The sequence below is a fragment of the Lissotriton vulgaris genome, chromosome 4_1, assembly GCF_964263255.1.
Source record: "Lissotriton vulgaris chromosome 4_1, aLisVul1.2, whole genome shotgun sequence".
Classification (NCBI taxonomy): domain Eukaryota; kingdom Metazoa; phylum Chordata; class Amphibia; order Caudata; family Salamandridae; genus Lissotriton; species Lissotriton vulgaris.
The window spans coordinates 1,515,475,385-1,515,499,305 of NC_141691.1; the positions used below are offsets into that span (position 1 = coordinate 1,515,475,385).

The following is a 23,921-nucleotide window of genomic DNA, read 5'->3' on the forward strand; positions in this document are numbered from 1 at the left end:
GATCACTTGTCCTGCATAACCAGGGTATGCAGGTTGCGTACCGATATGTCCCAAATAAAAAACCCTCATTCACCTGTATAGTTGGTGAAAAAGCGGTATATCTTGATTCTCCGCTAATTAGTCACGTGTTCGCATAATCATAGGGTTAGTGGTTATTCATCCTCCAGCCGCAGGTTTACCCTTGGTTAAAAACAGTAGTGATCAGTGATGTGCTGGGTGTTGTAACTAGAAGTAAAAATCTCGTACAGCCAGAAAATCTTCTTTATTGGGTCTGGATTCGAGATAGGATAACATTTTTTTATTGTGTAGTGTGTTGGAGAGTTATTAGGGCTCTCGCACACTATGATTAATGATTAAAATATGTCGACATGTTTCAGCCCTTAGTTGGCTGGTTAGGTCAAGTGGGCTTTCATCAGGACCAAAGTGCAGGGTGTGTAGAGTCCGAGGGCGTCGCTGTGAGTGTAGTCTCCTATAAGAGGTATTGTCTATTCATATGGAGAGGTGACGGGAGGGATCTATTAATCCTTCTCCTGATTAGGTCACAAGGTACCTACAATACAAAATACATAAACAGACAAGGGGAAAGGGAAGTTTAGGTTGGACTCGTACACAGAAGATTTTATCTATTAAAATAGCTTATTTAAACAAAGCAACTGGAAAATGGCAATACTTCAGCAGGAGCACACCCTGTCATGGTGATGATCAACTCTCTCACTTGTTATGTGGCTCACTGATGGTGTTAGGTATTGTGATATGTGTTTGTTAATCGAAACATGGCAAAATTTCTCTACGCATTCTATAGATATCAATGTAATATATCAGCTTCGCAATTGGACGGTATAGGTAATGTGGTGTTATCTGTGTATATTTTAGTTTGAGTTCTAATTTTTCCGATCACTCTCGGATGTAAACTGTCACACTATGAATATTTACGAGAAAGGGAGAAAATTTATCCTGGTAGTTAAAGCCCCAGGTTCTAAGTGCCGGTTTCTAGTTTGATTATTTGTGAAATGGCGGCAACTATGCGTTCACTCACTAGGCCATACGTATGAAATAGCATTAACGAAGGGAAACACATACCTTCGGTGGTTTAAATTTCATGCCTCATCGGGGTCCCAGTGAGTCAAGGAGGCCTACTGAAATAATTAGTACAGTTTTAGACATACATGGGTTAAGGTAATACGTTACGGTTTTCGGCGGCGTTGTTCTGTCCAAATGCTACCTGCGGTCTCACTCTAGTCACGACTTATGCTGACTCCACCACTCTGGGCCCGGGTGATGGAATCTGTTCCGGGTGCCGTAATATCTTGGAAGGGAGTTAGCCACAAAGGAAAGACTAGCGGATAAGAACGGAAGTCTGTTCTCCGTTTCTGTGTGATTTTCGAAAGTGTAAATGCTTTATTAGACTTTTTAATTCAGCCAGACAATATTGAATTAGCTTCTGTAGTTAAACACGAGTTTGTCAGTAGAAGTAGACTTTCAGTTGTTAAGCAGAAGTCTGTCTTAACGTGTAAAAAGAGACCCAATTATAGATGAATGAGACGAAATTTAAGGAGTGGTGTAGGTGAATTAGTGGTCATAGAGATTAAGATACAGCCAAGATTTTAACATTCAGCAATTCCATTTCTATTTATTTAGACTCAACTAGGGTATGTTATCGTTCAATCCCTGTGAGTCCGTTTTGAGTCTATGCACCCACCTTTGCTCTTTCTCAAAGAGGATTTTTTCGGCATTGTAGTCCTTCTTGTTTAGGATTTCTAAAACAATCCAGTTTAGGTCTTCAATGGTATGTCCTGCCTCTAGGTAATGGGTTGACATTTTGGTGGTACTCTTTCTGCATTTGACATTGCTACGGTGCGCTCAGATGCGCTGTTTCACCTTTCTGCACTTCATACCGATATAGCGCTTCTCGCAGGGGCATGTGATCATATAGATCACATGACTGGTGTTATAGTTGGTATGGTTCCTTATTATCCATTTAAAGTCGGGTAGCAGTTGTATTTCCTTCACTGTCTTAGTTAATGAGCATAGTGAACATGATCCGCAGGGAAAATGTCCTGTTATTGGACGATGGTCCCATAGGTGGCAAGCTCCTGCTATGTTTCTTTGGGGGTGGTCTGGTATGGACCAGTATATCTTTAAGGTTACGAGTTCTTTTATTGGCGAACCTTGGTTTTAGCCAATTTATATTAGCAGAGGTAAGGATTCTCCAATTCTTGTTAATCTTTTTTACGTTGTTGGTTGCAGTGCTGTATGTGGTTACACATGTCATTAGATCTGGTTAACGCGCCCTTTGTGCTGGTTTCAATGGTTACTTGTGAGTTCAAGGGACAAAATTTTGACTTCCTCTGTGGTGACGTATCTCCATCTGGAGTGGGAGTTTCTTGGTTGTTAAAGAAAGCTTTCAGTTTTAATTTCCTGCAGAATTCTGCAATCTCACATTTGATTTTAAAAATATCTAAATTTGATGTTGGGACATATCCTAGACCTCTGTTTAGAATTCTTTATTGGTCTTCTGTGAGAATTTTGTCTGTAAGGTTTACTACGAGGGCATTCTGCTTGTTCCGGGTTTTGCTCTAGTCATGCTCCTGGTGTGTACCTGTCGTGGCTGGTCTGACCATGTCACCCCTTTCAATCTCGATCTCTGTTTTGTTTGGCCGTTCCTAAACAAGCACTGGCGTTGCCAATAGGACTCGCAGTAGGAAAGTTTGAGCTATTGGTTTTCTAAATGACATTTTATTTTTTTGTTTTGTGATTTACAATGCCCATACTTTTAACTTTTCGCATTAGGAAAGTTTGAGCGATAGGTATTGTAAATGACACTTTTTTAATTTATGTTTTGGTTTTGAAAATAGAAAAATTAATAGCTTTGTCAGTTACAATGTCAATAGTTTTAACTTTCGCAAATGTGACACCTATAGCATTTGTAATGCAATGTGTGTTGTATTTACGTGACTTAGATGTATTGATATTACAAATAACAATGGCTTTTAATTTTGTAAATAATTAATACTTAAATAAAAGTTATTGTAATTTATAATGGCAATAGCTTGAACGTTTGTAAATAAATTTTGTGAAGATTATGTTCAGTGTATCTTATTGTGACGAAAATCCAAGAACATTGCATTTGCACCTACACACACACATGTGTTGTAGCACTGAGTGGTGTGAGGGTGTGAGGGTGAGGGGGTGTGAGGGTGAGTGGGTGAGTGAGGGGGTGTGCGGCTGAGTGAGGGTGAGAGGGTTGTGAGGGGGGTGAGGATGAGGGGGTGAGTGAGGGGGTGTGAGGGTGGGTGAGGGTGTGACGGTGGGTGAGGATTTGTGAGGGTGTGAGGGTGTGTGATGAATAAAAAAAATAAAAAATACATTTGTATGCGCTTGCACAATGGCAATACAAAAATGCTCAATGCATAATGGCACGTTTGCATAAAGCAGAAAGTAAAGTCAGACATCAGCGAAGTAGCCATCTTTAAAGACAAAAGTATAGCCTTCTGATAAACGTAGTAACAACCAAAACACTTCTGTTCGCAAATATTAAAAACGCTGTGCAGTTAAAGGAATAGAATCGACCATTATGAAATGTAAAATAAATATACACACTTAAAAATATGAAGACACTCGCTATTGAAGTTTTTCAATATAAGTTTAAGCCTGGGTCGTACTTACTCGAGCTTACATGTCGGCACAACCACAGTGCACACGGCCCTTCAACTTGATTGTTGCCCTGGTAACGGACGCCGCTGAAACGCTGCTGAAGGAGCGGTGGTGGTGGAATAGGCAGAATCCTGGTGAGGAATCCCAGGGGCAGACGGAGGATGGAGAAGGACAGCGGGTGGGGATAGATCCGGGGCAGGGGAGAAGGGGTGGCATATGTGTATGAAGGGAGGCGGGAAGAGAGCGAGATACCTTGTCCTTTTTTTAAGATATCCGTTGATTTTTAAATAGAATGCGTTATTTATATAATTTAGTTAGTATTACAATTATTTGTGAGTGGTGCGGGGAGCATTGGAAACCCCCCGTAAACCACTCTGATTGCAGCGCAGCCCAGCACAAGGGTAGCGTTGCTGAAATGAGCGTGCAATGAATGCTCGACTAAGTTATGGCAGCAAAGCTTCCGGGGGTGCGCTCCTACAGATTTGAGGCCCCTCTCTCTGCTGTATGTGTTTGCAGCCCTCCCGTCTCCCCTACCGATTAAGGCGCCCCTTAGTAATCAACATACAAATAGCTTAAGTTGATGGACGATAAGTGATAAGTTAACATACATTTTGTATGAGCAAGTCCATTGAAGAGAAGTGCGTTCGATATCCCGGCCCCCAGGTTTAAAGGCCGTCTTTTTCAACGCCGAAAATAAATTCAGTCCATTGGACGGGGTTTTTCGAAATTATATTTCCTTTAAAACATATAACACAAGTTAGGTTCGTCCCGGCCTCTTCTAGTGTCGAATCTTACGAACCTCTGCCACCTACTGGCAGCACTAGAAACCGTCTAGAGAGCTTATCAAATCCATCGAAGTACCGTGGTTCTAGCCGTGCTCGGGTTTGATTAATTTAATGTACCTCCTGCAACGCGTGCTCGTTGTATTTTTCCTAACAATTTTTTTTTAATTGTCCTGCTACGATGAATTTAAAGCTATGACGCACACTTGCTACCCTACTGAAACCTCTCGAGCAATGCATCGCGAAAAGGCATTGTAAGAGTTCAAGGTATTACTTGCATGCCGATGTACCAGACACAAACTGGTAAGTGGGAGTGTCTAAAATATGCCGCCAGTGAAAATAAGCGTGGCACAGTAGGACATGTAATTTATAATCATTGTACTAGAAAATGCACAAAAAACCAAGACGGAGGGCATTGCTGTGGGGAGAGGGGAAGAGAAATGCGACACGGCAGGCAGGGGAGGGGGCGGAGTGGCGATGAGGGTGTGAAGCAGCAGGGGCCTGCTAGATTCCTTGTCGGTCTTTTCATTAGATAATGCTGATAAGCATCTTCAGGCAGTCACAAGAAGGTGCAAGTAAGAGAACAGTGTCACGCGACTATGTTCTCGAATGCAAAGTTTCTCAGAACAGGAAATCCTGAGGTGTTGCACTCCTTCCCGCCTTAAGATGTAACTTCCCCTCACTTCATACAAAGAGTGTATGTATTTGAGGCAACACCACTTTGCTGCCTAGGACGCCACCAGCAGATGGTGCGCGACAGGAGCACATGAGCCCATTTGTTAGAGCGCAGGGCGGTGCCAGCATAATGCGACGTCACCATTTCAGCGCCAACTCTCTTTGGTGCTAGTTTGTATCAATGCCTGGGCTACACACATGATATGAAAAGTGCATGATCTAATAGTCTACTGCTTGCAGCCTACAGCCTGTCTGTGTGTCTGCCTGAGCAGAGAACAGAATACAAGCAGGGCAGTGTTTAATGTAAATCTGTGAGTCGGTCTCCATTATGCATATGGCATAAATAATGCAGTTTTAGGAGGAGGCCTGTAGGTCTACCCAACCTGAGCACAGTATGGACACACATAGCAGAGAATTTAGAATCTGTCAGCGGACCACATGCCAATGATATGAGAGTGCTTTTATATAATCTCCTTCTGCGAATAGTGCGGTGTTAACATCCTGCCTGTGTATCAGTCTATGTAAATCACATGCTACCAACATGTCCTTTGGGTGACCTACGTGTTTGCTTTCCATAACCACAGGCCAGGTGCACATGAGGATCCATACACAGGCTGTGAGGTTGCCCGCAGACTGTGTGTGGTTGCTTGACATAAGTATGTCTATGTGCCTTGCTGCACTAAGCACGTGAGACACACAGTGATGTGTTTACACTAGCGTCATGATACTAATAGATAAGCTGCGTTTATTCTAACATGATGCAATAACTATGCTGCGTGTGTTCGTCTATGTCAATCCCAGCAGTGTTTGCAGCCTGCCCGCCCACGCTCATCAGGATACAAATAGTGCAGTGTTAGCTCTGTATCTTGCTTACCCTAATCACATGATCCTTACAAGGGAACGAGTTTCACTCTGTGAGGCTGACTTCCCTATGTATTTATATCTGCATTGCTGCACTTAGCACATTACACAAATAGTACAGTGTGCAACTGTGTGTGATGAGGCTGCACGAAGCACTTATGCAAAACAGAGTGTTGCAAAACAGAGTGTTGTAAGTCGGCCTGGGTGCCTGCTATGCAAGCACCTGACACACAACGTGCAAACGGTTGAAGTGTTAAAACAAGCACACCCAAAAGGTTTAATAGTAATACATGTTCGCTATTGATTCAATCTACACGCACTGTTGCCAAATACAAAAATGAAACGGTACCTGATGGTAATATTACACTTAGGCCTTTGATCCTTGGACGCCTTATTCTTTATTAAGAACTCCTGGCAAAACAATTTAAAGTCCCATACGAGCTGCCAGTAAATTGATGAGAGATGGCGACTGCAACCGCACGCTGGAGGAGACACTGTGAGCACAGACAATCCTCTTTTTCTCGGCAATTCTAATCATGAACGATTACATTCAATGACTTGTTTTGCTTGCTTCAGAAAATGGGGTGGTGATGAACAGAGTGTCTGAATTAAGCAGACCACTCCTACCCAGTCCAAAGATCAGGGCTTGATCCATCACCGTTTTTTAGCTCACTGCACCATCCCAGCTCAGAACCTGGCTACATGCAAATTAGTCTGACCCTGGCCCAGTGCATCATGGGAACAGGGCAGACCAAACTACCAAGCCAATTCTTATACTGGGAAGGAAACAAGCTTCCGTGGACCGGTTTCTGGCATTTCAGCCGTCTTCGGCCCGGCTTGCTTGAATCCTGATGGTGCAATGAGCAAGGGACTCACATCTGAGTATACCCTTCCACGCTTATGGTGGACAAAAACGATTCAGAAAAGGGGGTGGTGATGAACAGAGTGTCTGAATTAAGCAGACCACTCCTACCCAGTCCAAAGATCAGGGCTTGATCCATCACCGTTTTTTAGCTCACTGCACCATCCCAGCTCAGAACCTGGCTACATGCAAATTAGTCTGACCCTGGCCCAGTGCATCATGGGAACAGGGCAGACCAAACTACCAAGCCAATTCTTATACTGGGAAGGAAACAAGCTTCCGTGGACCGGTTTCTGGCATTTCAGCCGTCTTCGGCCCGGCTTGCTTGAATCCTGATGGTGCAATGAGCAAGGGACTCACATCTGAGTATACCCTTCCACGCTTATGGTGGACAAAAACGATTCAGAAAAGGGGGTGGTGATGAACAGAGTGTCTGAATTAAGCAGACCACTCTTACCCAGTCCAAAGATCAGGGCTTGATCCATCACCGTTTTTTAGCTCACTGCACCATCCCAGCTCAGAACCTGGCCACATGCAAATTAGTCTGACCCTGGCCCAGTGCATCATGGGAACAGGGCAGACCAAACTACCAAGCCAATTCTTATACTGGGAAGGAAACAAGCTTCCGGGGACCGGTTTCTGGCATTTCAGCCGTCTTGCTGGCATGCTTTCACTCTCCCATTGGTATATAAGGGGCAGGTTACACCCGGTCCTTAATAACAGGCTGTTCTGGGAGAGGGTTGTGGCAATCAGGGTATTAAACCATCCTTTTGTGTCCTGTGCTCTAATGGGCAAGATTAATCTCTTTTCCCTTCGCGTTATTTAAAAGATCCATTCCCCTCTGCCACTTCTGTTTTTGCAGCCTTGGCAATTGTGTTATATTACTTTTAATTCAGTGGGCCAGCCCAGGATATAAAGCCATGGCGACGTGGCAAGCTATATTTCAATAGGAACTTCTGTCATTATTAAAGATGCCATTCCCAGGCTGGCTCCAGCTTTCCCCCTGGGAGGCAAAGGCATGAAGGGACTTGTGTGCGAGCCAACTGTACACACAGGGGGGGATATAATGGTATTCATCACAGCTGAAGGTGACAAATCTGCATATGCAAGTGCGAGAGATGGAGGGGAGGGGGAGGAGGGAGTAAAGGGGGCAGGAAACGAGGGGCATATGAACAGGTAGTAGAGGAGACAATGAGATGGGAACTGGGTAAGGCAGGAATGGGGACGCAGAAAAAGAACACCAGAGAGAAAGCGGGAGAAGGAATATGTTGAGTATTGTTTACGTAAAGACATGAAAGGTGAGGGACTGCAAATGGACGGAATGAGGTAAACAAAGAATAAGAGCGGCCAGGAAACTGAAAGTACGGCCGGCCACCGGCCAGCCATGAATAATTAGGGGCATATGAACAGGTAGTAGAGGAGACAATGAGATGGGAACTGGGTAAGGCAGGAATGGGGACGCAGAAAAAGAACACCAGGGAGAAGGAATATGTCTAGTATTGTTTACGTAAAGACATGAAAGGTGAGGGACTGCGTATGGACGGAATGAGGTAAACAAAGAACAAGAGCGGCCAGGAAACTGAAAGTACGGCCGGCCACCGGCCAGCCATGAATAATTAGGGGAGGAGAAGCCACAGAGCACACGCTGGGAGAAGCCCTTTGATGTGGTGGCGGCCGTGAAAAAATGCAATTAGGAGGGAGGGAGGGAGGCTGATGCGCGTGCTTGTTTGGTCACGTGATTCACGTGAACTCGAAGAAAACCGCACAGAAAAAAGCCTTAGTTTAACGAGTATTTTGAGCACTTGAATTCTCTCCATTTTCCATTCCTGGCGAATGAAAAAGGCGAGACCTAAAAAGAGGCCTTTGTTGGTAGTTTGGTCCTGTTGGATGTTGCATTTGGAGATTCATCAGGGGTGGTCCTTGGAAATAAGGATCAACCCATCCGTGGAAATGTGAATTGAACGGTTGGAATGGTATCCCTTGTGGGTTCATTCGGTAATTCGGAATATGCCACACGTTACGTCCACGTCGATTACCTCTTCTGTTTCGATTTCTCCCCCTTCCATATGTAGGTAATTTGTCGCCGCTCCAGTCGGATCCATCTGTTGAAGACCCACTGTTAGAACCGTAATTTGAAGCATTATCATTCGTGGTATAGTCTTTGTGATTATAAGGATGTATGCGTTCCAGATAATTTTTTGAGCTCCTTTCCTAGTTTTTAGGGCGAGGCCTGCGCCACTTCGTCAGAAGTGGGCGGAGTTTCGAAGCCCTCTTGTAAGGGCTTGCAGAAAAGCAGTTGAAAAATGCCAGACATTCCATTATGCGCGAGAATTTGCATGGTGTTTTTGTGGCATATGCTTTGCAATAGGTCCTGGCAAGGCTGTGTTATAGTAAGGCACCATAGGCCGCAGGAATTTCTCAGTGTAGACTTCCTCCATATTCTGTGCGGTTACGCGCAGGGGAGTGCAATTAATTATCAATTGCAGCTGTCAGGGGTCCGCGGTAATGGAATCCAGATGTTCTGAGTGCAGTTGCACCAGTGTGGCATAGCTACACTTGTGCAGCAGCACCAGTGTGGCATAGCTACCCTTGTGCAGGAGGTGCAGTGGCACCACTGTGGCATAGCTACCATTGTGCAGCAGGTGCAGTGGCACCAGTGTGGTGTAAGTATCTTTGGTGGAGTGGTACCAGCACTGGCACCAGTGTGGTATGGCTATCATTACAGGAGCAGGTGCAGTGGCACCAGTGTAGCGTAGCTACCATTGTGCAGCAGGTGCAGTGGCACCAGTGTGGTATAGCTATCATTAGTGCAGCAGGTGCAGTGGCACCAGTGTGGGGTAGCAGGTGCAGGGGCACCAGTGCGGTGTAGGTACCATTGTTCAGCAGGTGCAGTGGCACCAGTATGGTGTAGGTACCATTGCTGCAGCAGGTGCAGTGGCACCAGTGTGGCGTAGCTACCATTGCTGCAGCAGGTGCAGTGGCACCAGTGCAACACACTCACTACCACAGACTCACTACCACAGACTCGCCCCCACAGGCTCGCCCCCACAGGCTCGCCCCCACAGGCTCGCCCCCACAGACTCGCCCCCACACACTCGCCCCCACACACTCGCCCCCACACACTCGCCCCCACACACTCGCCCCCACACACACACAACACACCACCAGCCGTCAGTGCACGCTTTCACCAGGGCCAAACACCACCAGCCATCAATGCACGCTTTCACGAACCACAAACACCACCAGGCGTACAACACCAGCGAAAGAGAGAGAAATAGCAGGGTGTATGGAAAAGTTCTGTTTGTTTTAATTATTCACAAAACAAAAATAAAATATACATGGGTATACCATTTGTTGCAAAAGCTTCAATAGGAAAAATATCCTATTTTGTTTTGTGAATAATTAAAACAAACAGAACTTTTCCATACACCCTGCTATTGCTCTCTCTTTTTATTACCGTTTGGTATTAGCTCTATTTGTTTAAAAACTTTGTCTGACACAAGTTGTGCATCAATGGTGTCAAATGCTTAGGACCACAAAATAATATATAATTTTGAATACTTTACAGTTTACCAAAACCCTTGACGGCACAATTACCCTTTCATACCTACCACCCAACCCCTCAAGGGTATATTGGGTTACTCATTCTTAGTTGACATCTGAGGAAAAGGGCATAGTTGTTGAGGGACTGCAAGAATTCATGCAGAAAAACCGCAAAGAAATGCCAAAACACAGGCACAAGAGATTGATCTGCCACTGCCTTCACCTATGATGATGGCATTAATGCACATGGTCACCAACCAAATGACGTTTAGCCCATCTGGATCTCCACAAACACAACCACCCTCTCCACAGGAAAAGGGGGAGATCCCATACACAGATTCACAAGGGATAGAAGGCACAGACCACATCAAGGACCCGTGGGATGATTACTACGTTGTGCTCCCTGACCCAGACATGGAAACACCAGTATGAAAAGCATCACCACTCGGATGACACCCCCGCATAATCACAGTGTCATTCAGAGAGTTGCAGAGTACCACAAGCTCCCAATGCACACCACTGAGGAGAAAACAGATTTCTTAGTTGAGACATATCGCACACTGAGGGCACCGTACAGTACCTGCCCATGATATGATCTGTACTGACTGTATCCAAAGACATCTTCAAAGACCCAGTCAAATCCAGGGTCTTAACATCTTAGGAAACTATATCCTCACTCCTTATATGGCAAGGGGAAAAAACATTATATAACAAACGAGCTGTTGAACATGCGCAATGCCTTGAGGGTGAGGAGAGAGAACAGCCCACCGCCAATTATAAAACTTCCTCTAGGAAAGACAATTTGCATACTTCAGCCCCAATACTAGATGGCAGGAGTATGTGTAGCATGTGAATCTGCAGCAATACTGGATACCAATAGATGCGTATAGGGTAAGTGGCATCCTTCATTTACACCATGTTTCATTCTAGTTGCCCAGGCCAGTGAAATTATGAGGTAGAAGAGGACCAAATTATGTTTCAGGGCTGAGTCAATTATGCGGCAGGAAAAAGCAAACTATGTGCTATATAATACAGCACATTTTGTGATAGGGTTTTCATTTTTTGTCATTTTACACACTAGCATTACTGGGATAAATGTTTCTCCTCATTAGAATCAGTTTGACATCCAGATACAGTAATAAGCAACAGAAAGGTGAACAATCAGCTTTTGCCCAGAAACATGTTGCTGCGTTTTTAGTTTATTTTTTATTCTGTTTGAGCAAAAAGCTATTTTTTTGTTCAAATGTTCATATTATACAGCAGTTGTGGATTATCCTGCATCCCTAAAATCACATACATCTAGTCACCCTGTTAGTAGATGAAGCAGTTTGTGTTCATACCTCAAACTCCAAAGCTCACCATCCACAAATGTATATATAGTGAGTACTTCATGCTCTTTGTTAGAATGACTGATCAATGTAAGCAATGTTATTTATGTCTGAAAAGTGAGAACTTCTTGCATTGTTCTAAGCCTTACCACACACCTTAATAAATGGAGGACTGTAGGATCTTAATAATGTAGATTCTTCACAGTATCTGTAGATTGGGTGGTGAAATCGCCCTCTGTGCAAAATGTAATTCAACTGCCTTCTGCAGACTTCAGGTGATATCCCCTCACTTCTGGGAGGCTGGCTATCGTGCAGGTAGTCACTCTCGTCTCTCAGCACTTCTTCCTTGGCCATGAAGAACTTGGAGCTGGAATACAGTGGGGTGTTTTGGTTCCCACTTTAGTGCACTACCCACATCGAGATGTGGATCGACAGACAGACCGACAAAAGACCAGGATTGCTTAGAAACGTAATTGTCCTGAACAACAAAAACAGCAACACTCGCACTCTTACCCCATATCTATCAACCAGCAATAATAGCGGTGCCAAGAAAGCACTAATCAGCAGCACTTTCCGAATGACTGTTATGACCTTTCTAAAGCTAACCTTGTCTACATCCAGTACGCTTTCACTGTTTAGGGAAGCCATGCTCGCACTCAGGTTTGTGCAGTGCCAAACCAGAGACCTCCTGAATGGATCCTACTATTCCCAGTGCTCCTACAACACAGAGTACTGCTACCATCCATATTCTACATACTCACTGCACTAGAACACACAGCCAACTGTGGAAAAAGGTAGGGCCGAATGACCTTTTTCAGAGTTGCCCGGCGTTAACCGCCTCTATACCCACTCAAGTTACCAAACAAAGAGGCAGGCGCTGGAGACTGGAAGGCAGGAAACATAAGTTTTATTCCGACGGAGCAGAACACATCAAATCAGACAACAGGGTATCTTCTCGAGGTGCTCTAACCGCATCTCTGAGGCCTGGCCTCTTATACACAGGTTTATGATCTTTATTGCATGTCGCACATTCTTGCAATGCTTTGAAGTATGAAAGGACATCCTCGGAATCCCCGCTTCAGGCCTGTTCCCACACACATTTACAGTTGAAGTACCCACCCCGGTCACAACAGGTGATGATTGTCGCGCAGCTGGACATTCCGCCGATTCACGGAATGTATGTTGTTGATCGGATCTCATGGGGTGGGGGCTTTGATCAACTCGTGGATCCTTTGATGGGAGAAGCTTCCTACTGTATAGGGGGCAATAAACGGTATCCGCAGGGCCAGGTGGCGGCCTGGGAACGAGTAAGACAAACGGGCACAGTGGAAAGGGGGTTTTATCAAAGGACCCGGGATCATGAAAGGAATGAAGGGAGTTGTCGTGCTGGGAACAGGATGGGATTCCGAGGCAGAGTTGTGCTGAAGAGGGGTTTACTGCCCAAGGCATGCGAGAGCGGGGGCTGTCAGTGCGCGGGGGATGCTTGCAAGGTCAGGAGTGAGAGAGAAAGACGCGCTGGCTGTCGACGATGGGCAGAGAGGCCATGGTATTTGAAATGGCTGCCGCTTACGCGCACGAATGGGCTCGAAAAGGGGGCAAGATGGCGCCGATAATGTTGACACTGCAGTCTAGGTTTTAACACAACTACACACAGACTGTCAGCACAAGGTTCTGGGTTTCACATAAGAGAACTTTACCTGAGTCAGGTCAGTAGACTAAACTGGAGGAATATTGTCTGGTCACACAAGTTTAAAAAAGCACTGTACAATGCCACCACCACCTTTTGTGGTGTAGCAAAGGCAAGGGAAGTAGCCCATTGTTTAATGGGAGGGCCTCCTTGGTGCCCCTCCCCCATTATATCACAGGGCAGGTCCGGGACTAGATTAATGTGAAACCTGAGAGTCAGTCACGATACCAGTTTCACATGCAGTTACACACTCATTCCATGGTTACACTTCCATTTACCATGAAGCAGGCCTTTCCATTGCAACATAATGCCTATTTTTATGACTTTCATAGCTCCGGCAGCACAAGATGCATTGCATGTTAAAGAATATCAAATATACACTATCCTACTATGTAAAATGCAGTTTCACGCGTTGCTGATGATTGGCCAGCAAATAGACTAGGTTCCCCAAACAAGGATTGACCTTCCCTTGTTACAAGTTAGAAACATAATGCATTTAAAAATTGCATGTGTTACTGGAAAGGGTCTTTTAGGTACAATCCCATCGGAATGACAATGACGTTAACCCCTTCCATGCTGATGACGAACCCCAGCCGTCATGCACTACGGTGCTCGTGTGCTGATGACGGCTGGGGTTCGCCACGGCCCGCCCCTGTTCGTGTTGTTTACAGCACACCAGGGGAATCGCGGCCGCATGGAAAGGGTTAATCGGTAAACAGTCATACCATGTAGTCTAAGCAGTTTCTTATCGACACACAAGTGCAATCACAGAATTACGATATTCTGTGTGTACCTTAAAGTAAAGTCAAGGCTTTTTTCTTTGTGTTTGAGCTCTAGTATTGTTTTGATAAAGACGTGATTGATATTTATGGTTCTTCAGAAGATATAGACATGAACATTTGTTCAAACCCTTCTCTTCAGGCACATTTTGTTTTTAGCTGTTCTATAACTGGTCTGAGCGAAATTTGAAAATGCATTCAAAACAATATCCAAGTTATGCCCAAGTGCAAGCCAGAATATTAGAATTCTGGCCACTGTATATAAAGTTGATAAAAGTTTGATGTTTGGTACACGGTTTAACAGATTAATTTTATCCAAAATGTCAGTACTGAAACAAATTGTTTTTGTTTATTACAGGTCCAGACCCGCAGTGCTGATGAACCGATGACCACATTTGTTTTATGTAATTCATGTGGAAACAGGTGGAAGGTAAATACCATGTTTATTTTATTACCAACCACAAAAGTTGGGAAAACATTTGCATTTCAGTACTGCTTGAGAGAAATCCAAAAGTATGTCTTGTGTTTACTTGTATGGGCATCCGCACATTTCATTGCAGCACCCCGATGTGGCAAAAGGTCTGGTTTGCGCTATGCGAGGCTGCACAGACAAATTATCGTACAGCATGTTATTGACCATGAGATGTATGCCAAAGCCTTCCAGAAATACTTTTCATGTTCATTAAAAAAAACTGCCACGCTAGCACTTCTGTTCGTCAGGTTAATTAATGTTATAAGAATATATGCAAATAAGTGTAAGAATTGTGGAAGTGCTTTTTTTCAGATATTTAAATATTTCGGTGAATAGTTCCTATGACTGCCATTTTTATGTGCTTTTACATCCAATTGCTCTTTAGGTCTCGGGACCGTTAAGCTGCGAAGCAGCTTCCGGTCAGGAGAATTAATGTCCTCTAGTGGGGCTTCAGAACCCGCCTCCGTGCTCTGTCTCTCCACCATTGGCTGGCTTCCTAAAAAGGAGGCCAGCCATTGGAGGAGAGAGCCGTCCCTCCAAAGAAGCTCCGTCTTTTTCGGATTAGGGGGCGTGATTTTTTGCATTCTTTAGCCCTGTGACGTAGTCTGTCACTCAGGGCGCAAAAAACACGCCCCCGAATCCGAAAATGGCCGTGCGTTTCTCAGAGGCATTGTCTCCTTGCCTCGGAGAAACGTGGTCGTGTTTTCGGAGCTGCTCGCCTCCCTTCCCTGCTGCTTTTAGGAGCTGCTCGGCTCCGCTCGCCTCCCCCCTCCCTCTGCCCTCCTCCGTCGCGCTCTCGCCCCTTCCCCCCCTCTGCTGCAGCTCTCGGCCCCCACCCCTCCCTCCCTCCCCCGCTTGTCGATGGAGCAGAGAAGAAGCCTTCAGCAGACCGTCCGTTCACACCTCCTGCACCATGCGTGCAGCATCCTTGTATCTACGGCGGAGGTGGCAGCCAGTCACAGACACGAATGTACCTCTTCGCACGCCCCCCCTCGCCATCATCTAATTGACCCGATGTGAGGCGGCCAGTTTGGAGAACTGTGTACGATGAACCTCGGCTCCGCTCGCCTCCCCCCTCCCTCTGCCCTCCTCTGTCGCGCTCTCGCCTCTACCCCCCCCCCCCCTCCCTCCCTCCCTCTACTGCAGCTCTCGGACCCCCCCCCCGCTTGTCGATGGAGCAGAGAAGCCTTCAGCAGACCGTCCGTTCACACCTCCTGCACCATGCGTGCAGCATCCATGTATCTACGGTGGAGGTGGCAGCCAGGCACAGACACGAATGTACCTCTTCGCACGCCCCCCCCCCACCCCCCCCTCGCCATCATCTCATTGACCCGATGTGAGGCGGCCAGTTTGGAGAACTGTGTACGATTAACTGGTTTGAAGGAACTGGGTTCAGTTTACGTCCACCTTTACGGCTGCCGGGGCGGCGGGACGTATCTTTCTCACATTTTTTGTAACAGTCTTTAATATGTGTCCACGATCTGTATCCACGATCTTGCTATGGGAAAGTGGGAGGGAGCGTGGTGATCTTTGAATCATACAACATGCATTGTAGGGCTACTCGGGAAACCAGACGCGCCCCGCGGGCTTATGAAATACGTGGGCATAATTTTAAGGCGCATTGTATTAGCCTACACGTTTACCCTTTGAACTCAGCTGTTACCCAAGCCACTCGGATTCACGCTGAAGGACATCTATGTACCCACTTTCCCCTCCGAGCAACCCCTTTTATTTATTTTTTTATTTTCATCGGTGACATTTTTGTAATTCTTTTTGAAATATGATTTCCATAAATCGGCACTCGAACATTTTGCAAATGGAAATGGTTACATAAAAGTATGATTGAAAGCTTCTGCTCCGCTTCCGCAGTCGGATTCTTTTATTACACGGGCAATAAATTGAAGAGGGCGACGGAAGATTCATTAAAGGCAGTGGAGCTCAACACGTTTGCGGCACTATTAATAGAGCCCCTTGCCCGGTGTTTTCAGAACAATAATTTACGGGTAGAAGGTGGGACATGCCATCAGTAACCTGTAAGCAACATATAAAGCCGGTAATAGTTGATAAAGTGCGGATTTGTGTATGCGCCTCTCCATTCTGTTTTTCCAGCTCAGCTACCTTCCGTCACTAGGACTGTACTTTTTATGGCAGCCATGCAGACGAGTCTTTTAGCTTCCGTGCAAATCCATCTTCGATGTTAGTGCCCTATATTTTGTTATGAATAGCCCCCCACCCCCACCCCACCCTCTCCGAAAACTGTAGCTCGCCCATTGTTAAATGTATCTTTAGCAATCCCCTTCAGACAATGATTATGCATGCCATAGCTTTCCTGCCATTGACCTTCAACGCTCTGTGCGACAGCATTTCTGACCTACATTCCCTGCCCCTTCCTTTCACCTCCTGCTGTAACCAGGTGGAGTCAACAGCTAGCACGGTCTGCGGTGAAAAGCAAGTCACAAAAGCATACGATTTTAATGGTCTTTCGACACGCGAAGGTGGATATTCTATTTAGTGCTTGTATGTTTGTGTACCACAGTACTGTAAATACATTCGCCTCTAGCCTCTTTGGGAGTTGGCTTTCGATTACTCAGTAATACCCCCCCTCCCCCCCACCAGCCTTTTTAGAAGGCAATATGTTAGGAAGTTTACCAAAATAGTAAAAAAATAGGATGCTGCTCGAAAGACAGATGGTCATCAGCAAATTAATGAAAGTATCCAAACTGCACTCGGGTGTAGAATAAGGATTCTGAAAAAAAATCTGATGTGTCAAGTTTGCTTAAAAAGAGGTCATTTCACACGAGTTTACTGTACTAGAAGCTGGCCAACCCTATTTGTAAAGGTAAGCATGACATACAATTATAGTCATGCTTTAACTAGCCGCGTTGCTTGCAAACAAATATCCGTATCTGAAAGAAACACGTTAGTGTTAGATTCTTTACCTTAGAATATCCCCAGGCGTCAGTCTGGATCCGGAAACTTTTGCGTAGCATTACCCCTGCGCGTCGGTAGGCGTCGTCTGCAGGCGTCCCCTGCGGCTCCGCGTCCGTCGTCGGCGTCGTGCGCCGTGATGACGTCGCTGGAGTATATAGACGCCGCCTCCGCGCGCTGACGTCAGTTCTTCTTTTTTTTCCCGCGCCAGTAAGCGCAGATCCGAAGAGCAGTACTCCGGTCTTTTGACCTAGTTTTTCGAATTGTTATTTCACTCTTTGTGCCTGATAGGATGCCTGGGTTCAAGCACTGTGATGACTGTGAACGCACGATGTCGGTCACGGACCATCACCGCCTCTGTCTCCGGTGTCTGGGCCCCGACCACGACGTGGACTCCTGCGTCGACTGCCGGGCCCTCACCAACAAGGCTAGGCAGGAGCGGTCCCGCAAGCTACTGGAGCTCCGGGTGTCGGCCCCACGTCGGGACCGGGAGCGGTCCCGGTCCGGCCGGAGGTCGAGAGAGCGTTCGAGGGAGCGGTCGCAGAGCCGCGCCGAGCGTTCCGGAAGTCGACACCACTCGTCGGGCTCATCAGGTAAGTAGCACAAGAAGTCGGGGCGTCGTCATCGTACCCCCGACGCTCGCGCGATGCGGCCGGGGGCTCGGGTGACCCCAACCCCGCGGCTCCGCGAGAGTCGCCGGCGCGGCCTGCCTCATACCCTCCGGTCCCTGGGCACGGCGCGACGCCTGAGGAGATCGAGGCGTTCCTCATGGCCATGAGGGCGCTCGGTTCTCCGGGGCCTACGGCGCCTTCGGGCCCAGTGCCACCGTCTGGGGGCCCTAGCGGTTCGGGTGTCCCTGCCTCGGCGCCGTCGGGTGCTCCGGCCCCGGCGCCGCCGACGGCTCCGACCCCGGCGCCGCAAGGGCCTTCGGGATCGGCGCCGGCTGGTCTTCCGGCCTCTCCGGCGCCGTTACCATCGGGGTTACCCCCGATGCCGTCCCCGCGCGGCGCCGGTTCTCCGGTGCCGGCTCCGGCCGGCAACGGGGCTCCGACGCCGGCTCCGGGCGGCGCCGTCCCCTTACCTTCCCCGACGCCGGACGCGGAGTCGGACCGGCGTCGCTCGACGCCGGGCTCGGCGCCGGTGGGGCTCATGAACCCCGAGGAGCCGGTCTACATCGTTGACTCCGAATACGGAGAAGATGAAGAGTTCGGTGAAGGTTGGGAGGGGTCCGAGGACCCTCTGTCACGCGAGTGCCAGTATGACCCGGACTGGACAGGTGACTTGGGGGATGCCAGTGGTCTGGACGACTCTCCTAACCCTGGTTTGGTCTCTCCTCCTTCCGTGGCATCGGTGGAGGGAGCTGCATATTCAGTGGTGCTGATGAGGGCTGCCAAGGCCTTACACCTTGAGCTCCCCGTCGCGGCCGTCAGGCCTAACATCCTCACTGAGGTCTTCAAACCGCAGTCATGCCCACAGGAGCCACTGCTGCCGTTTAATGAAGCCTTGTCAGACGTTCTGTTGGGCACGTGGTCCTGGCCCGCTTCAGGTGCGCCTGTTGATCGAAACGTGGCCAGGCGCCACCGTCCTTGTCCGGACGACCCCAAGTTCCTGTCTACCCACCCCACTCCTGAGAGTCTGGTGATCCAGGCCTCGACCTCCCAGTCCGCATTCCCGTCGGCCCCGCCCGACCGGGAATCCAAGAGGTATGACCAGTTTGGCAAGAAGGTCTTCTAGTCCATTAGTTTGGGCCTGCGGTCTTGCAACACCGCTTGCCTCTTGGGCCGCTACACCCACTCTGTGTGGGATACGGTCGCGGAACTGCTGCCAGAATGCCCCATGGAGGTGCGGGCAAAACTCGGTCAGGCTGTGGCTGAGGGCCGAGATGCAGCTAAATATTCGATACGGTGTGGTCTTGATACGACCGACTCGCTGGGCAGAGCTATGTCAACGACGGTGGCGATTCGTCGCCACGCCTGGCTGAAATCCGCCAACTTTTCGGCAGATGTCCAGAATACATTGATGGACATGCCGTTCGATGGCTGTCACCTGTTCGGTGACAAGGCGGACCACGCGCTGGAACGCTTCAAGGACTCCAGGGTCACGGCCAAGTCCTTGGGTCTCTCGACCCAGCGTCAGCAACCGGGTTCGTTTCGCCCCTTTCGTGGCCAAGGAAGGGGCGCCCCCACACGTGCTGCCAGCCACGCGCCGCAACAATCCTTCCAACGCGGTGGCGGCCGTGGAAACCGCCGTGGAGGCCGTCGGGGACAACGGCGGGGTCAGACCACACCTCCCCCCGCAGCATCTGCTCAAAATCCTCCTAGTCCGTGCTTTCGGCCCCATGTGACGCCAGTGGGTGGCAGGGTTCGCCATCACCACGCTCACTGGCGCACGATCGCATCGGACAGGTGGGTGCTGCAAATCGTCCGAAGGGGCTACTCCCTCCCCTTCGAGACCCCTCCTCCAGCCATGCCACCGCAGAACCACCGTGTGTCGGGGGACCACTTGGCACTTCTGCAGGAGGAAGTTACGGCCCTCTTGGCCAAGGGGGCCATCGAGCGCGTTCCTGGGCCAGAAGTAGGGCGTGGTTGCTATTCCCACTACTTTCTGGTACCCAAGAAGGACAAGGGGGGCCTGCGTCCTATCTTGGATCTAAGGAACGTCAACGGCTTCCTTCGGAAGGAGAAGTTCAAGATGTTGACGTTAGCTCAGGTCTTGGCTGCTCTAGACCCGCAAGACTGGATGGTAGCGTTGGACTTGCAGGATGCCTATTTGCCAGGAGCACTTTCAGTTTATCGTGCTTCCCTTCGGCCTTACCAGCACCCCACGGGTGTTCACAAAGGTGATGGCGGTGGTCGCAGCCAATCTGCGCAGGTTGGGGGTTTCAGTCTTCCCCTACCTAGACGACTGGTTGTTGAAGGCGGGCTCGCCCCAGACAGTCGTCCACCACCTTCAGATGACGGCAGACCTCTTGCACGACCTGGGGTTCTCCATCAATGTGCCGAAATCACACCTGTGTCCCTCTCAAAAGCTCCTTTTCATCGGAGCAGTTCTGGACTCGGCGCAGTTTTGGGTTTATCCTCCGGAACGGCGGGTCCGGGATATTCAGGCTTTGATTCCCATCTTTCAGCCGCTATCCCGGGTTTCGGTCAGGTTGACGCTGCGGCTGCTGGGACTGATGGCTTCCTGCAACCTTCTGGTGCATCACGCCCGGTGGCGGATGCGGGCTCTGCAGTGGGACCTGAAGTTTCAGTGGGCCCAGCATCAGGGCAACTTGTCCGACCACGTCTTGATCTCGGAGGGCGCTGCGAGACAACTGCAGTGGTGGCTTACGGACCGCGATTGGGTCAGAGGCAGATCCCTCTCCCTTCCCCAACCGGAGCACGTTGTCGTGACGGACGCGTCCCTCCAGGTATGGGGTGGCCACTTGGGAGAGGCAGAGATCAGAGGCATCTGGTCTCCGGCGGAGTCCCGGCTCCATATCAACCTGTTGGAGCTGCGGGCGATTCGTCTGGCACTGAAGGCATTCCTCCCCTTTGTCAACGGGAGTGTGGTGCAGGTGTTCACCGACAACACCACCGCCATGTGGTACTGCAACAAACAGGGCGGAGTGGGGTCGTGGACCCTTTGCCAGGAGGCTCTGCGCCTCTGGCAATGGCTGGAACGTCAGGGCGTGACTCTGACGGTTCAACACCTGGCAGGTTCCCTGAACGCCAGGGCGGATGAACTCAGCCGTCGGTGCTCGATGGATCACGAATGGCGTCTGAACTCGGACGTGGCGCAAGGTCTCTTTCTGCGATGGGGAGAGCCTTGGTTAGATCTATTCGCCACAGAAGAGAACGCGCAATGTCATCAGTTCTGCGCGTTGGAGTTTCCAAGACGGCACTTGCACGGCGACGCCTTTCGGCGCGAGTGGAGTTGCGGTCTGTTATACGCCTTTCCGCCTATACCACTTCTGCCCAGAGTGCTGAAGAAGATCAGGCGCGACCGGGCCCAAGTCATCCTTGTGGCCCCGGACTGGGCTCGAAGGTACTGGTATCCCGAGCTACTCAGCATGTCAGTCGGTCCCCCGATCCGCCTGCCCCTTCAGGAGGACCTTCTGTCGCAGCAGCAGGGGACGGTTCTCCACCCGAACCTGTCCAGTCTCCACCTCCATGCTTGGAGATTAAGCGGCGGCAGTTGAGGCCATTTGACTTGCCTCCTGAAGTCTGTGATGTAATTCTGGCAGCCAGGCGTCCCTCCACTAAGTCGGTATACGCCCGTCGGTGGAACAGATTTGTGGCATGGTGCACAGCAAAGGCTGTGGATCCACTCTCTGCCCCTCTTTCCGAGGTTCTTCTGTTTCTTCTCTCTCTTGCCCAGCAGGGCTCTGCTCTGGGCACTATCAAGGGCTACCTTTCTGCCCTTTCAGCCTTTTTAAGGCTTCCTGATCAGCCTTCTTTGTTCAAATCCCCGATTGTAACTCGATTCTTGAAGGGCATCACTCACATGTTTCCACCTGTTCCGTTTGTGATGCCTCAGTGGGATTTGAACCTGGTTCTGACCTTTCTGATGTGTGCTCCCTTTGAGCCCCTTCATTCTTGCCCTCTCCGTCTCCTGACCTTGAAGACGGCTTTCCTGGTCGCCATCACCTCTGCCAGGAGGGTGAGTGAGCTCCAGGCTCTTTCTGTCAAACCTCCTTTCTTGTCCATTCATCCTGACAAGGTGGTTCTGAGGACTAGACCTTCTTTCCTGCCCAAGGTTGTTTCGGCCTTTCACATCGGGCAGTCCATCACCCTCCCTTCCTTCTTCCCGCCTCCGCATCCTTCAAAGGATGAAGAGCGGCTCCATCGTCTGGACCCAAAACGTGCGCTTTCATTTTATATGGATCGCACACGCCAGTTCCGGGTGGATGACCAACTGTTTGTTGGCTACGTGGGTGCGAAGAAGGGACGGGCGGTCCATAAACGGACCATCTCTCGATGGGTCGTTCTCTGCATCAAAGCGTGCTACTCTTTGGCTCGGAAGGAGCCTCCTGTTGGGCTGAGGGCCCATTCCACTCAGGCCACGGCGGCTACTACTGCCTTGGGCCGGGGAGTCCCTTTGCAGGACATTTGCCAGGCGGCTACGTGGGCCTCGCTGCACACTTTCGCGAGGCACTACTGCCTGGACAGTCGAGTCCGGAGGGATGGCTTCTTTGGCCGTTCTGTCCTCCAGGACTTTCTGGTGTAGGAATGTATTGGTTCGCAGACCCACCACTGGGGTTGGTATTGCTGGGGTATCTATTCTAAGGTAAGGAATCTAACACCAACGTGTTTCTTTCAGATGAACAAGTTACTTACCTTCGGTAACGATATATCTGTAAGAAACATTAGTTAGTGTTAGATTCCTTACCGAACCCACCCATCCTCCCCGTTCTGCGAACTGATACCTAGGGTTAAGGACATCCCTTTCAGGGCCCTAGTTTTACATGGCACCAGTGTTGGTTCTCTCATGGCTCTGCGTCTCCTGGCGCGGAAAAGCTGTGTACAAAGAACTGACGTCAGCGCGCGGAGGCGGCGTCTATATACTCCAGCGACGTCATCACGACGCCGACGACGGACGCGGAGCCGCAGGGGACGCCTGCAGACGACGCCTACCGACGCGCAGGGGTACTGCTACGCAAAAGTTTCCGGATCCAGACTGACGCCTGGGGATATTCTAAGGTAAGGAATCTAACACTAACTAATGTTTCTTACAGATATATCGTTACCGAAGGTAAGTAACTTGTTCTTATGTTTCAGCTTTGACAGCACCACTCAGTTTTTCAATTTTATTGAAATAGGAAGGCAGCATTGGTCTATTTCTCGCACTCCATGCTCACACAGGCAAGTGAAGTAAATCATATAGGGCAGGCTTCTCTAACAAGTAACATGATCTACCAGTAGCAGTGGCAGCCGCAACTTAACAGGGGTAGAGAAGCCGAGGTATGCTGGAGGGACATATGGGATTGGGGTAAACAAGAGAAAATAAATATTTTAAAAACACTTACCTTCAGGCCAGATGCTGCCTCTCGGTCCTCTTTGCCCGCTTCCAGGGGCAGGAACAGAAAGCACCCAGGCTTCCAGACTCCTACAGCCAATCACGACGCTGCTCAGCAGGGTCGTGTTTGGTCTGAGCACTGTGGTTCGGCACGAGGGACTATAAGCTCTCTCACTACTTCACTCTCTCTCACTCTCTCTCACTACTTCACTCTCTCTCTCTATATCTCACTAACTCACTCTCTCTTTGCTAATGCAATAAGTAACGCATATCCAAAATATTACGCTAATGCCAACAGAAATTACAATGCCATTTATTTAGAGTTAATATAAAAAAAAATACAAATAGCTCTA

General features: G+C 48.9%; 1 protein-coding gene across 1 annotated transcript in view; it reads left to right on the forward strand.

Annotated features, from left to right (window-relative positions):
* Window positions 1–23,921, forward strand: part of TCEA1 (transcription elongation factor A1) — a 228,554-nt gene that overhangs the window by 154,792 nt on the left and 49,841 nt on the right. The window contains exon 9 of the mRNA XM_086965752.1: window positions 14,530–14,601. Within this exon, the coding sequence (XP_086821878.1) occupies window positions 14,530–14,601 (72 nt within the window). The remainder of the gene's footprint in view (window positions 1–14,529; window positions 14,602–23,921) is intronic.